The sequence below is a fragment of the Phocoena phocoena genome, chromosome 8 (assembly GCF_963924675.1).
Source record: "Phocoena phocoena chromosome 8, mPhoPho1.1, whole genome shotgun sequence".
Classification (NCBI taxonomy): Eukaryota; Metazoa; Chordata; class Mammalia; order Artiodactyla; family Phocoenidae; genus Phocoena; species Phocoena phocoena.
Window position 1 is genome coordinate 107,022,709 of NC_089226.1, and position 14,169 is coordinate 107,036,877.

At 52.7% G+C, this 14,169-nt stretch overlaps 1 protein-coding gene across 2 annotated transcripts in view; it reads right to left on the reverse strand.

Annotated features, from left to right (window-relative positions):
• The window catches only part of SHANK2 (SH3 and multiple ankyrin repeat domains 2), a 456,320-nt gene that overhangs the window by 138,078 nt on the left and 304,073 nt on the right, over nucleotides 1-14,169 (reverse strand). For both annotated transcript variants that reach the window (XM_065881611.1, XM_065881612.1), the window contains one exon: nucleotides 12,952-13,076. In XM_065881611.1, the coding sequence (XP_065737683.1) occupies nucleotides 12,952-13,076 (125 nt within the window). The remainder of the gene's footprint in view (nucleotides 1-12,951; nucleotides 13,077-14,169) is intronic.

Consider the following 14,169-nt stretch of genomic DNA (forward strand, 5'->3'; position numbering starts at 1 on the left):
TACTATCCCCCACCCCAGGAAGCCTTCCCCGACCCTCCAGCCCACCATGGTCCCTCCCTGGCCAGCCCCTTTACTCCGTTCCCTATTCCAGGCCGTGTGGTAGAGATGTTCACGATGTGGGCTCTGAAGCAGCCGCCTGCCTGGGCCACAGCCCGGCCCTGCCACTCACTCGCTGTGTGTCTGTAGGCAAGTGAGTCCTCCTCTCTGTGCTCCAGCCTCCCCGTGCAGAAAAAGTTGCTGATAGGAGTACCCAAACTCAGTGGAGTGTTAAGTGGGTTCGGCACGTGAAATCCCGGAAATGAAGCCTGGCACACAGGAAGTGCTCAAGAAATTCAAGCATCTCCCTTTGCCTTGTCCTCATTGTTGTTTATGTTGTTTGCAGTCAGCATATGCCATCCAGCAGTGATGTCGCCAGTGGGTTTGAGCTCTGGCTCCATGGGCTGGGCTGGCTCCCCTTCCTCTGCTCCTAGGCTTCTCCCACCAGGCCCAGCATCAAGAGGGTTATTTACTAAGTGCTCACTGAACAGCTGTTGATTCAACCCAAGGCTGGGTCAGCAGTTCAGATAAACAAAGAGTTACCCTATGACCCAGCGAGCCCACTCCTAGGTACGTACCCCCCAAAAGCTGAAAATAGGGACTCAAACAAATACTTGTACACTTTTCTTCACAGCAGTATCATTCACAAATAGCCAAAAGGTGAAAACAACCCAAATACCGATGAATGGATACACAAAGCATGGTTCAACCATCAATGGGATGTTATGTGGCCATAGAAGGAGGAGCACCGACACAGGCTACAACACGGATGGACCTTGGAAACATTCTAGGCGAAAAGGTCACGCGGCTGAGGGAGGTGGGGGGATGGGGAGTGCCTGCTAAACGGCTATGGGGCTGTTCTTTTTTTTTTTTTTTTTGGTACGCGGGCCTCTCACTGTTGTGGCCTCTCCCGTTGCGGAGCACAGGCTCCGGACGCGCAGGCTCAGCGGCCACGGCTCACGGGCCCAGCCGCTCCACGGCATGTGGGATCCTCCCGGACCGGGGCACGAACCCGCGTCCCCTGCATCGGCAGGCGGACTCCCGACCACTGCGCCACCAGGGAAGCCCCTAAGGTTCTATTTCTTGATGCTGGTGGTGGGTACACAACACTGTGAACGTACTAAATGCTGCTCGACTGCATGTTTAAAAGTGATTTTTACAATAATAAATCTTCAGGTATGTGTACTTCGCCACAATAAAAAAGGATATACACAAGGAGAAAAGTACATGTGTATATACATGTGACAAAACGTATCTCTAACAGACACACATAAAGAAATAAAAACCCAAGATAAACCTCGCTATAGTAACCCTGTCTCCTGGTGGCATTACCCGACCTTTTCCTTGGGTGACAGGGTGAATGTCTGAGAGGCAGGAGTGTTACGTGGTCAGACCATGGCGCTGGGCCCAGACCTCCTTGGAAACCCAGCTGGTAGAGCTTGTAGGAGCTCTGCGACTCTGAGCCTGCTAATCTGACCTTTCTGTGCCTCAGCTTCCTCATTGGAGAAACGGGGACAGTGCGAGAACCCACCTCACAGGCTTCTGACGATGCCTAAACGAATCAGTACACGCGGAATGCTTAGGGATGTGTGTTAGCATTGGTAGCCGATGCTGGAGACACGGTAGGAATGGGCGGGGGGTGGGGGGTGGGGATGGGATGTTCAGTCCGGCATCCTTGCTTGGGAGAAATCTAGAAACTCGAGTCATTGTACCAGGAGCCACGCCATCGAGCTCCCAGCAGCCTGCAGCCACGGGTGGCCACAAAAGGCAGCTGGTTTCTGGTCAGCTCACGGGCAGAGCACCGCCCTCCTGCCTTCCTTCTCTCAGCCCCAACCCCAGCTCTCCAGGACCCGTGCTGGACACTGGGGGTCCTGGGGCTCACACCTGACCTCATAATGGTGGGTTCCATGGGGAGAGGTTCCCGGGCAGTGAGACCCTGCCTGGGGGAGGGGGGGGCCTGGCCTGGTCGGGAAGGCTCTGTATCCCTCCCACGCGCTAACAGCAACAGCAACGACAATAGTAATGGTTCCTCTTGTGTATACTGTGAGTCTTCTTTGCAGATGAGGAAACTGAGGCACAGAAGGGTTGTGTGACTTACCTAAGGCCACACAGCACATAGGTAGAGGAGTCGGATTTGGACCCAGGTGGGCTGCCTCCTGGCACTGTGCTTTTAAGTCCTGCTCTAACCTGCTTCTCAAGGGCAGCAGCCTCTAACCTGGTCTCTCTGCCTCCACCCCGTTTCTTTACAAGGCCCCAGCTCGGTGATCCACAGGCCATGGACTTCCCTGCCAAAATGCCCGAGGTGGCTTGCTTCCAGTGACTGAGTGAGGTCCCACCGCTCAGCTCGGCCCTCAAGGCCTTCCCTGGTCTGCAGGTCCCGTCTCCTTTGTCCGTCCTGGGACTCCCGACATTTCCCACACATTCCTATGCGTCCCTGCCTCTGAGCCTTCATCCAGGCTGTGCCTTCCATCACTGCACAGATACTGACCGAGTGCCTGCCATGTGCTCAGCTCTGGATGGCTCCTTAGCTCGTGGAGCTTCCAGGTCAGGCAGGGTCAGTGACAGGCGCTGACAGTGAGCAGGTGTCATGGGGAATGTTGGGAAGGCTTCCCGGAGGAGGGTCCACCGGGCAGAGATCTGAGAGCGAGCTGGAGTTACCCTGCTGGACGAGGGGGAGGCGGAAGAGGGGTAACGGTGAGAGAGCGAGTGTGAGAGAAGGAGGGAAAGAGGGGAGAGAGGGGGAGGCAGCAGTGTGGGCAAGTGCTGGGGGTGGGAGGGGGTATAACACACACTTGGGAGACCAGGGAGAGAGGGCCAAGGTCAAGGCTGATCTGCCATCTCCTTCACCTGCCCAAATAACCCGTTCCTCCCTTTGCACCCCAGCCAAGTTTACAGGCCTCCCTCTCCCCACACACTTGGCCCCTCAAGTCAGAGATGGCCTCTTTCATCTCCAGGACCCCAGCCCTGCCCACAGAGGACCGAGCACAGAGGATGCGCACCGAAAACTTTGCCGTGTGAAACCGAAGGCCCCGGGGACAGGGAAGTGGAAAACTGGCCGGTGGGTGGTTGGTCTCATGGCACAAAAGCAAGGAGACCATCCCCAGGATGTTGCAGCATCAGACGGTAACTGTGGCCTTCCATGACCCCTTCCCCACTCCTTCTTATTTCAACTCTATTTATTTTTGGCACACACACACACCCTCATGCCCAAGACTGACAAACTCCATCAATTAAAAGATCCTACAGGGCATTTAGCACAAGGCCTTCCTTCAGTTCATTTGCCAACCTAACCACTGTATCATGAAACTCCCCACAAAAGGGCACTGCAGACAGAGACAAATCAGTGCTAACGAGGGCCTGCAGAGCTCACTGGGAGGTGGGTGAGTGGTCGGAAGGGAGGGAGGGAGGGCAGGTGGAAAAGACCCAGGAGGGCTCCTTACAGGCGAATCAAGAGGCCCACCAGAGAAGACTGAACCACAAGCTTCCTATGTGGGGAATCTCAGCTCACCATGCCTTCTGCAAACCTCACCCTGTGTACACTGGGGCTGGATAGATAGCATCCTTCCCGGGTTGAGGAAGATCATTATAAGATTACATTTCAGTGACCCAGGATTTACCCAGGGTATCAACCAGACCCAAGCTTGGGAGTCACCTGATTCAGATCTCCCTGCGGGGTCCTGGCAGGCTACAAAATCTCTCGGTTTCATCACCTGCAAAATGAGCATAAAACACCTACTTCCCAGGAGTGTCCACCGTTGAACGTGTCTTGGGGCCTCTTTTACGTATCAGGCGCTGTGCTGGGTACTAGACACACAGTAGAGACCAGGTCAGCAAACTGTCCAGCCCAGAGGGAGCAGGCATTCTTGAGAAGGAGACAAACATAAGTCAACCACCCAACACACGAGAAGATTCGGACAGTTGAGGAAGCACACGGAGGAAGCATTAGTGTCGGGGGCAGCCAGAGGGAGGCTGGGAAGCCCTCCCTGAGAAGGTGGTGTGTGAGCGGAGACCTCAGGCTGGCTTAGAGCACAGGACGGCACAGATGCTTAACCGCAGTGATCCCTTCACCCCTCCTCACGGGAGAGATGTCTCCACCAAGCAGACAAGCACACTCACTGAATCATAAGCTGCTGTGTCCAGGAAGGCCAAGGACACAGGACACAGAGATGGGAGGAGAAGGGAGTGCGCGAGGGGACGTGCTGAGCCCTTGCACCAGGCTCCTCCGGATGGCAGGCTCCGTCCTCTCGGCTCTCAGGTTCAGCACCCTGGAGAGGTCTGACCCCGGGATAGATTTCAGCACCGTGGACAGGTCTAAACCCCGCAGAGACGCCATGCGCCCCAGAGATTCAGTACCTTGGACAGGGCCCGTCGTGCCACCCTTCCTTCTGTTGCTCCCTGTCACTGACCAGCTCATACATAGTTGCACCTACTTAAACCGACATTCCAGGCCCTCCCTGGACCAGCCTCTCAGCTCTACAACATCTGACCACTCTCCAAACCCCCCTGAATGTTCCTGACCCCCTGAGCTTTCTCTGGACCCCTTCCTCTTTAGTTTTCTGCCTGTAGAAACCCCACCGACTTATCGAAGCACTGAGCCAACACCACCTCTCTCATGAAGACCTTTTCCGGATTTAAATTGGGGCCTTCACCATACCCTACTTTTTGCCCTCCTTCCAGACTGTGAGTTCCTCGAGGAACTGTGTCTGATTCATGCCTTCTCTCCCAACAGCACACGCCAGCCCAGCACCTGGTGGGCACCCAATGTGTACTGCAGGAGTGAATGAATGAAGTTGCAAAAATGACTTATACAAGTACCACCAATTGTTGAGAGCTCTCTCTGCCAGAAACCGCATGCGCCACACACATTTTTATCTAGTTTAAGAAACTGAGGCCAAGAGATGAAAGATTTGCCCGAGTTCACACAGTGAAGAAGTGACAGAGCCTGGATTCAAACCCAGATCACACTGCACAGCCTGTGCCCTTGACCGTGGCTCCTTTCTGTCCCTATCCAACCCAGTGCACTGCCATCTGCCAGCCCCGCGGAGCCTTGAGCACAGCAGCCATGGTCCCCTGAAGTGACTCTGAATCTTTTTTTAGCCTGAAATTGAAATCACTGATACTTCAAATTAGAACCCCAAAATCAACGAGCCAAGAATTCGCACCTGCAATCGCTACGCCTCCCGCATCCACCTTCTCAGCGGGATTCTGGGCTACTCCTCAGCCTGGACCACCTGCTCTCAGTCAGTATGGAGGACAAAGTGAACTATTCTCTAGGTACCGGAGGAGCTATGTCTACGTGCAGGAAAGGGGACCAGCCTCCCAGCCTTCCAGGGGCTTCCCAAGGGCAGTGCCCTCTTTAAAGCCTCAGAGAGCAAAGACTTAAGTGCAGTGAGCCTCAGAGAGCAAGGACACCAGTGCTATGGCCTCGGACAGCAAACACCCCGGTGGTAGGAGTCTTGGAGGGCAAAGACTTGAATGACAGCCGTTTGCCCTGGGCACTGACATATTCCGAAGGCAAAAACAACAAAATTAGCCGAACTCCTCTGTGCTGACTTTTTTTTGCTACTAAAGGAATGTTCTTCAACCGTCACTGAGAAGATAGCAGGAAGCTTAGACCTTAGCAAAGTCTCGGCAAGGTGACAGAGAGGCAGGTCAAGACGGCCACAGCCTCCCCTCCTACAGTAGCTCAGGTGCTGGCAGCCCAGGAGCAGGGAAGCTGGAGTGGGAAGCTAGCCAGGGGGCCCAGGTCTTTTCCAAAACCAGCACAGCAAGAAGCCGCAGAGCTTCAGAACGGAGACACTCCACGTTCACAGGGACCCGGGACAGCCACTGGAACCTACTTGTCTTTTAACATGAAACTGACAAAACTTGACCACCAAAGTATCAACACGACTCAAGGTCAAGAATTCGCCAGTCGCCCTAGCTTCCTGCCAACATCTGGCACTCGCTCTTTAACTCAGTTACTGAATCAAATGCCCATTTAAAATGACTTAAATAAGATATTAGGAATTTTGCGGGGGAGGGCAGTGGGTAGAGTTCCTGGATCGGCCACACAGGCCACCAGCAGGACATGTGACAAAGCCTCTCACGATACCCTGGAAGGTAAGACAGAGAAAGTGAGCGGTGTGGCGTGGCTGAAAAGGAATGCTGGCACTGGGGAGACCACAGAGGGCTCTGGCCTCGTCTCTGGGATTTGTTGCTAGAGGGTAAAATGAGAATCATTGAACAGGAGTTCCAAGATTACCTAAAGCCAGACTCGTGCCAAAATAGGATTGAGCAACGCGGTGAGTGCCGGGGGAAAAGAGGTTCAAGCCAAATCCGGAGGCAATGCCTGCCAAGGATATCTGGGGCTTGGGGTGGGGCGGGGTAGGTGTCTGCATTAGCTGATGTCCCCTCCACAGAGAGGCACCACGAAGCTACAGCCAGAGCGCTCTTGGCTGGAAGTGCCCGACTGTATGTGCTTGGCCCATGGCGGGTGTGCTCTGTGACAGCTACACGCTGGAAACGACAGTGGTAACAATCACCTGTCATTATTATAACATTATGACTTATTATCTTTTAATTGAAGTATAATTGATTTACAGTGTTGTGTTAATTTCCGCTGGGCAGTAAAGTGGTTTGGTTATATGTATATAGACATTCTTCCTCAGTTTCTTTTCCATTATGGTTTATCACAGGATATTAAATATAGTTCCCTGTACTATACAGTAGGACACTGTTATTTATCCATCCTATATATACTAGTTTGCATCTGCTAATCCCAAACTCCCAATCCTTCCTTCCCCCTCCCTGCCTCCCCCTTGGCAACCATGTCCTCTACGTGTGACTTATCATTCTTATTGGTTCAGCTAATCATCGTTGGTTTCATCTCCTGAGTCAGACACCATTAATGATGATGAAGGACAAGGTGATGGTCAACAACAAATACCGACGGGATGCTATGCCCAGCACCGCTAGCCCTGCGTGATCTCCTAGCCAACGAGACAGGGGCTAACAGCAGCTCGCGTGCCTAGAGCTCGGGTGGCACATACAATGGACCCTTGAACAACACGTGTTTGAACTGTCTGGATCCACTAACGTCCGTATTTTTTCAATAACTATATAGTTGGCCCTCCGTATCTGCAGGTTCCACACCTGTGGATACTGAATCCTCGGACACAGAGGGCTGACTGTGACACTGAGCATTTACGGATTTCGGCATCTGCGGTGGGTCCCGGAACCAATCCTCCACGGACACACCAAGGGACTGTAGTTCATCTCCGGTGCCTTAATTCACACAACCACCCAATTTGCTGATGGGAATGTTGAGACCCAGGAAGCGTCTGCTGACTGATGATGTACATAACCACCGATCAGGAATCACCTGGACTTTACTATTTACTCTCCTCCGCGTAATACTTAATTTTCAAGCTGGGGAGGCCGACCGGTTATCACCAGGTTGTAACAACTGTTCATACCTCCAGCTGGGTTGAAAGTAATGGTTTGGGCAGACGTGCAGCTAGGATCTGTATTACATTTTCCAAGTCCCGGTTCCCAAGCAGCAGCCTGACAAACGATTTATAAGGTACTGGAACGGTCTCTAGGGAAAACACCAGGGCATCCCTCAGCGCCCTCACTTCAATGCAAACTGAGATTATAAAACAGTTCCAGGCCACCTTTAGTGGAAGTATTTAATAGGAGGAAAAAGTAATTAGCAAACTCAAGGGACACTTTCCTAGGAGGAAGGATATTGCTGCCTGCTTTAATTGCAAGGGAAAACCTATTTAGGGAAATTAACACGAAACGAGATTGGCCACTTCAGGACTAAGAAAACAATCACAAAAACCATGGGAGTCTGCACTCCATCAGGTTGGGGCGTGCTGGCCCCAGGAGAATAATTAACGCCCACTACGTTGCTGTTGACCTGAAAGCAAACAGTAACTCCTTGCGGCCACGGAGGCTGAGACATTGCTCGGGAGATGGCTTCTTCTAAGGAATAATTTTCCATTTGTGAAATGAATCCCTGTCAAAAGTTAATACTGTCTTTCTAGAAAATCTGAGAAATAGAGAGAAGTCTGCAAAAGAGAAAATGATCACACCGGAGCCCCTCACCTAGGGGTTAATACTTTCTCTCCTTTTTTTCCTACGCTTATATTGGGGGGAGGTGGTATCATTTAGAGGATATTGGGCAGACAACTTGAATTCTGTCCTCTTCACCTAATACGAGGTAACCGTTTCTTGCTGGTAGTGAGAACTTCTTGCAAGCATAATTTTTAATGCTTTCTTATAAGTCCACAACAGATTCATGGTGTCCCCTTCACCATCCCCCTCTACCTCCACCCTTTTCTTTTTGCCCCACTGTGATCTCTGCCTGTTTTTCAGATCATTCCCTGAGGGTGGGGGATGGGCTCCTCGATGTAAAATTCCCGGTTCAGCTTTACGGCTCTCATCACATACCTGCCCCGTCAATTTCTAAAAGGTTTACGGCAATTTATCCTTTCACATGGCAACCTAGGAGTGCTGTCACCAGCGACAGGCACAGTCGTCAAAGAAGTGTTTGCTAATTTGAAAATAAAAACTGGCCTCTCGTTTCCCCGTGCTTCTTCTTACTCTGTGCCCCTGTACACATCTGGCCCATCAAAACATCTCCTAGCATCTCTGAGCTGTGGTGTTCTTGACTCAGACAGCCTGGGCTGGAATCCCAGCTCCCCTGCTGCGTGACTGTGGGCAGGTGATTTAACCTCTCTGTGCCTCAGTCCCCTCATCTGTAAAATGGGGATAACACCAATGTTACTTTACGGGATTATTGTGAGGGTCGGATGAGACAGCGCAGTGCATGGCAGATACACCCTCGATGACTCCAAATGAGGACACGGGCCTTCGGTTGTATTTGTTGTCAATGTTGTTTGCTCTTCAGATGTTTACGGTTTAGTTGTAGTATGGGCAATTCTTGAGATACAGGATATTTGAGTTTATGAAAGTAATGCAAGAAACAAAACTCGAGTTTCCAAATGGGGAGGCTTGTGGAAGAAAGCCAGTGAGACCAGCGCGGTGCCTGCTTCTATTTTTTTGTTAGAACGCTAAATTAAGATGTTCAAAGAGCCAGAACAATGAGGCCAGCCGGTCATCACCCTTCCTGCCTAGCGGAACCCCCGGCGGCGTCACCGAAGCTCCCTAGAAACGCTGACGCTCCTGCCTCGTGGTTCCGATTCTGTGGGTGTGGGCTGGGCCGAGGTCTCAGTGTCTTTGAAAGGTCTGCAGGCCACCCTGGTGCCCAGCTGGCTTTCACTGGGTGAGGCCGACGGGCACTCCAGTTTGTTGAGTCCCTGCAGAAATCAGAATGACACCCCCACCTCCAGTCTCCTTAATTACTTCATGCAAAACTGTCGCCCCATCCACGTCCTCCTGACGACTCCGCCCGGCAAGCGGTCTCTCCTGCCCCACCTCCCGTGGTTGAGGAGCTTGAACCGAGATAATCTCAAAGAAATAGCAGACGGAGTATTCAACACACTGTACCCGAGGCTGGCTGCCTCTCAACTTCGACTGCGATTCTCCGAGGCATCTCACTGTTATTTAAACCAGTCTGAATTGGGTTTTCTTTTGGTCGTTAATCATTCTTGGCTAGTGGAGGCCCCGACCTTAAATGTGACCCGCACAGGAAGAAAACTTGCCCAGACTCCCCCGCCTGCTTCTCCCTCTGGGCTGTCACTGCCCCCGGCCCAACTCTCTGAGGATCACTCCCCGCCCCCCCCAGGTCCCCAAAGGGACACTCAGAGCCCACCGCCCACCCTGTCCACTCCCACTGCCCCCAACAGCTCTCTGGGGAAGCTTCAATGTCATCAGCCATCCGGGGGACTCTGGCACGTCAAGCTGATCCGAAAATGGTAAACACACACGGTCTATGGAGCCGCCTGTTCGGATGTCTCCATGCACGGAGTGCCCACTTCCCCTTCTCCACCCCTGAGATGAGATTTCATGACAACCTGCTGGCACACCAGGGCCCAGCTATTTCATCGTAATTCCCAACTGGAAGATTAGCCTTTTCCACAGAACTTCATTCAGACCTTTGGCTTTTTGGCAGGAGGGAGGGGCGTGGTCAACAAAGAAACAATACCAACAACAAAAGAACAGACTCCTCCCCAAGGGCAAGGCAGGGAGATATACATTTTAGAGGGCGAGCACCTAAGAAATGCACGCACAAAGGAAACCCTTGACAGGGTCAACGCCGGCAGGATGACCGTGTGTGCGTCAAAGTCCAAGAAGGAAAAATGAAATTCAGTAGCTGCTGAAGACTGAAGAGTGAATGTTCACTCCAGAAGTTGCCTCTTGGTCCCAGAGTTCACGCTGCAGCGTGCGTTTTTAAAGTGAAAGTAAAAACCGGACCCGCTTTGAGTTCCTTTCCAATGGCAAAGAGAAAGGAAGGCTTGCGGGAGGGTGGGGGGGGGCGGGGATGTGGGGAGATGTGGACAGTTTGCCCGCCCTCAGGGCAGCTTCCAAACAGAACCCTGCACTTGACCAAGAGCCCAGAAACCCCAGGCTCCAGGATGGCTTCCGGTCAAAACAAAGATCCACCTAAGACATGTGAGTCTGTCTGAAACAACCCCTCCACGGTTGAAGCTTTTCGCTGAAAAACATAGAAAAATCTTCTGTTGGAAAAAACATGCACCTATAAGGCTATAAATGATTTTGCTATTCCAGGGGCGGAATCCGGCAGCTGGGAAAACAACTCAGTGGAGATACTCCTTTACACCCAAGCTCCTAAAGGAGAATTTCTGAGCCCCATGAGGCAGCCTTGGAATGAAGTGGGAGAAACAAGGTTCGCAGGGCCCCCCACCACACTCACCGGCCGGCCCACTGTGCTCCCCATTAGAGCAGGACCCGTGGTGAGCAGCCTTGTAGGGCCTGGGGCTGTTTTGGGCCCACATCTCCTTCAGGTCATTTGAGACATAATAAGACAGACATAACCTTAAGGCAGCTCAGGGCCAGTCATTCCTGGAACCCTGGAATTCAGAGGCTGCCCAGAATATAAAAGCTGTTCCAAAGTGGCAAATACGTTTGCACAGCAGAGGTTAGAAGCAATGTCAGAGGAGGTGCTTGGAAAACAGAAGGGCAGAAACTCTTAATGCTCCTAATTTCCACGGAGCCTTCCATCCATCCGACCAGGTGGCATGCCTTCTCTACCTGGCCCAGGACACGTCCGCCAACCGAGCGCAGCTCTGCTTCCTGGGAGAGGGGTGGGCCCAGCAAATGCTCTGCGGCCGTCCCACGCTTCTTTTGTTGACTAGTTTATCAAGGAAACCATCTGATAAGCCTAACAAGCAGGGAAGCTCCTGCCTCTGCAGCCCTCATTTAGTATTTAAAACCGAACACCAGCAACAGCTACGGCAACTTACTGGAGTCTCTCTGTCTCTGCCTCTCACACACACACACACACACACACACACACACACACACACACGAAGGGGACTTACATCACAACTGCAACCTACAGAAGACAATTCAACCCAGTCTCTCTGCATTTTCATGAGGTTACAAATCGAGTTAACTCATGAAACCACAGCGGGTTTCGGTCTCCACCATGCTGGGTACGCATCCCAGTGGACGAGAATCCAAAGGAGTGCAATTCTTCATCTGAGCCAGGCTCTGATTGGTCAGTAGTAATTTAAATACATCTTTCAACGCATAGAGTGAGACCGACGCACCATGCCCGGTATAAGGTAAAGCACCTTCTGTTTCACGGCTCTCTCTCCTCCAACAGCATCTTTCCTTCCGGGTTTCCAGCACTCTAATAGTCTCCGGAAACACTAAGGAGATCGTGAGTAGAATTGCAGCTCCAAAAGCACCCTTGGAAGGTTAGGCATCGTGGAGAGAAATGGCTTTAAGCCGCCGTCTCGCCATGGCCTGGATCTCCTCCTTTCCAGAACGAACAAGCGTCTGGCCGGCCCCACGGCGGAGGCACCGAGTGCCCGGCTGGACACCATGCACCCATTCTTTCCACCTACAGGTGGATTTCCAGAGCAGATGAGACAGGGCTGAGGGTTAGCCCTAAGGAATGCTCTTGCAAGAAACATGAACTCCCAACGGGGGCCATCTGCTTACCAAGCCTCTTAGAAATAATTTTTTCAAGGTATAACATAGTCTTTTATTCTTGATATTTCCAAAGGGTAACACATTCCTTTGAAAGTAACACCTAAACGTGCAAAAGGCGGGGAGCTCAAGTGTGCCGGCAGCTTGGCACCTCAGACACACCAACATGGTGACTCCAGGTGAGGCTTGAAGCAGCCGGGCACTCACGTCTAGTGAGATTTTTTAAATGAAGAGGACTCTCCCTCCTTTCACCTACTAGCAAAAGCTAGTTTTCCCAGCGTCTGAGTCTAAAAGTTTCCTTTTTGTACCATCAACTCCAGCCACCCATCTTGCCCAGGCTCCTTGGTGTTGGAAGGCCATCATCCATCCAACCTGTCAGTTACTTCGACTTAAAAATCAACAGCCTCTCAGCCACCAACGCTACAGACCCCACGTGAGCAGCAGCCATAGTACAGCGGTTTCCAGCCTGCCCTCGTGACACAAGAATGGGCCACGGCTCCTCTTGGGTCTATTCATGCAGTCACAACCACACATCCACGCGTGTCCCCGACATCACGGCAACCATCCTTCTCTTCCGTCTACCTCCTACTTCAAGACCAACGGCCGAGTTACATACATTTCAAGCCTCCAAAGAGATAAAGCTACAGTCTCAAAGACAATCCCAACGCACAGTCCTCAGAAGATGGCATCCACCGTGGGTGGAAATAACCAAGCAACCCCGGTTCACGGCAGCCTCCATGCCTGCCCCCAGATCTGGCCCAATGACCATGCTGCCAAGACCACAGACCCCAACCCCACGAGAGTAGGCACTCTCCCCAAGCAGAAAGATATGAACACCGCTGTCCCTACCTCAATCAAGAAGTCCCCAGTCCTCAGTCCAGCTTGCCATGCCACCCCACCTTCATCCACGGACTCCAGGTACTGCAGGGCTGGGAACGCTGGCGTTGGCGTGAACTCTTCGATGGGCGTATCCGCTGGGAAGACAAGGTATACCTCATTACAAGCCTGGGAGATGTTTCCAAGTTGGTAGCCCAGGCCTCCCACGGGACCCTGGGAGAAAGCAGGCCCTTGTATCTCCGTGAGAAGTGGGTGGCCCAGGCCAGCTCTCCCCCGGGAAGGGGCTGATACTCCTGGTCACGGGTCAACACCAACTCAAGCGACGGAGCCAACTGCATCTTGGTGCCACCAACATCTCTCTTGGCCTCTGCGCTGAAAACACAGGATAACGTGCTCCCCTGTCCATGTCTGTATGTACACGCCTGTCATTTTCTTTAAAAGCATCAGTGACTAAACATTTTCAGTTCTATAAATGGAAAAGTTCCCCCCATAACCACATGGAGCTACAGAAACACCACACTGAACTGCTTGCCAAATTTACATCTACGTAGACTAGCAACCAAGGGAATTCAACTTGGAGCGTGGACGGAACAGAACGCTGACCCAGTGGGTGGCTGCAGATCTGGAATCCGCTTATGAATTCTCGCTGTTGGGAGCCCGGCTCTCTGTGGCCACTGTGCGGCCAGCGTCCATGGGAGGGCTGGGCCCCCACTCCTCAGCAGAGCCAGCGTTGGCTTCTGGGCCCCAGAGCTGCAGAGGGAAACTCTAGGGGAAGAGGTGGACTTTCCTGGGTGGTCATGTGAGGCCGGGGGTGGCGGGTGGGAAGAGGAAGACGGCCTCGGTTGGGGGAGGGGAGACATCACACAGACAGTCATGGACACACACGGGGGACAGATGTATCTCTTCTCCCTGCCTATGGACGAGCTGCTGTCAGGGCAGCCCGGGCCTTGAGCAGGTGGGGCTGCCACCGGGGAAGGAGGCCTCCCGGGCCAGCACAGGCGCGGGACCCCCAGCGTGGCACGGAGGCTCCGAGATCAAACTTGCACACGGTTTCCCCACACACGCGGGGCACAGATGTCTCCTCTCAGGGGGACATGATGCCATTTTGTTTTATTCTGAAAGGGAAGACCCCAAGTTCAGGGCTGGCAGTGGGGGCACTGCCGTGGAACACGTTCCTGGAGCCCTCACTGCAGGCCACGTGACACGTATGCTGCCGGCTGGGCCACGGCG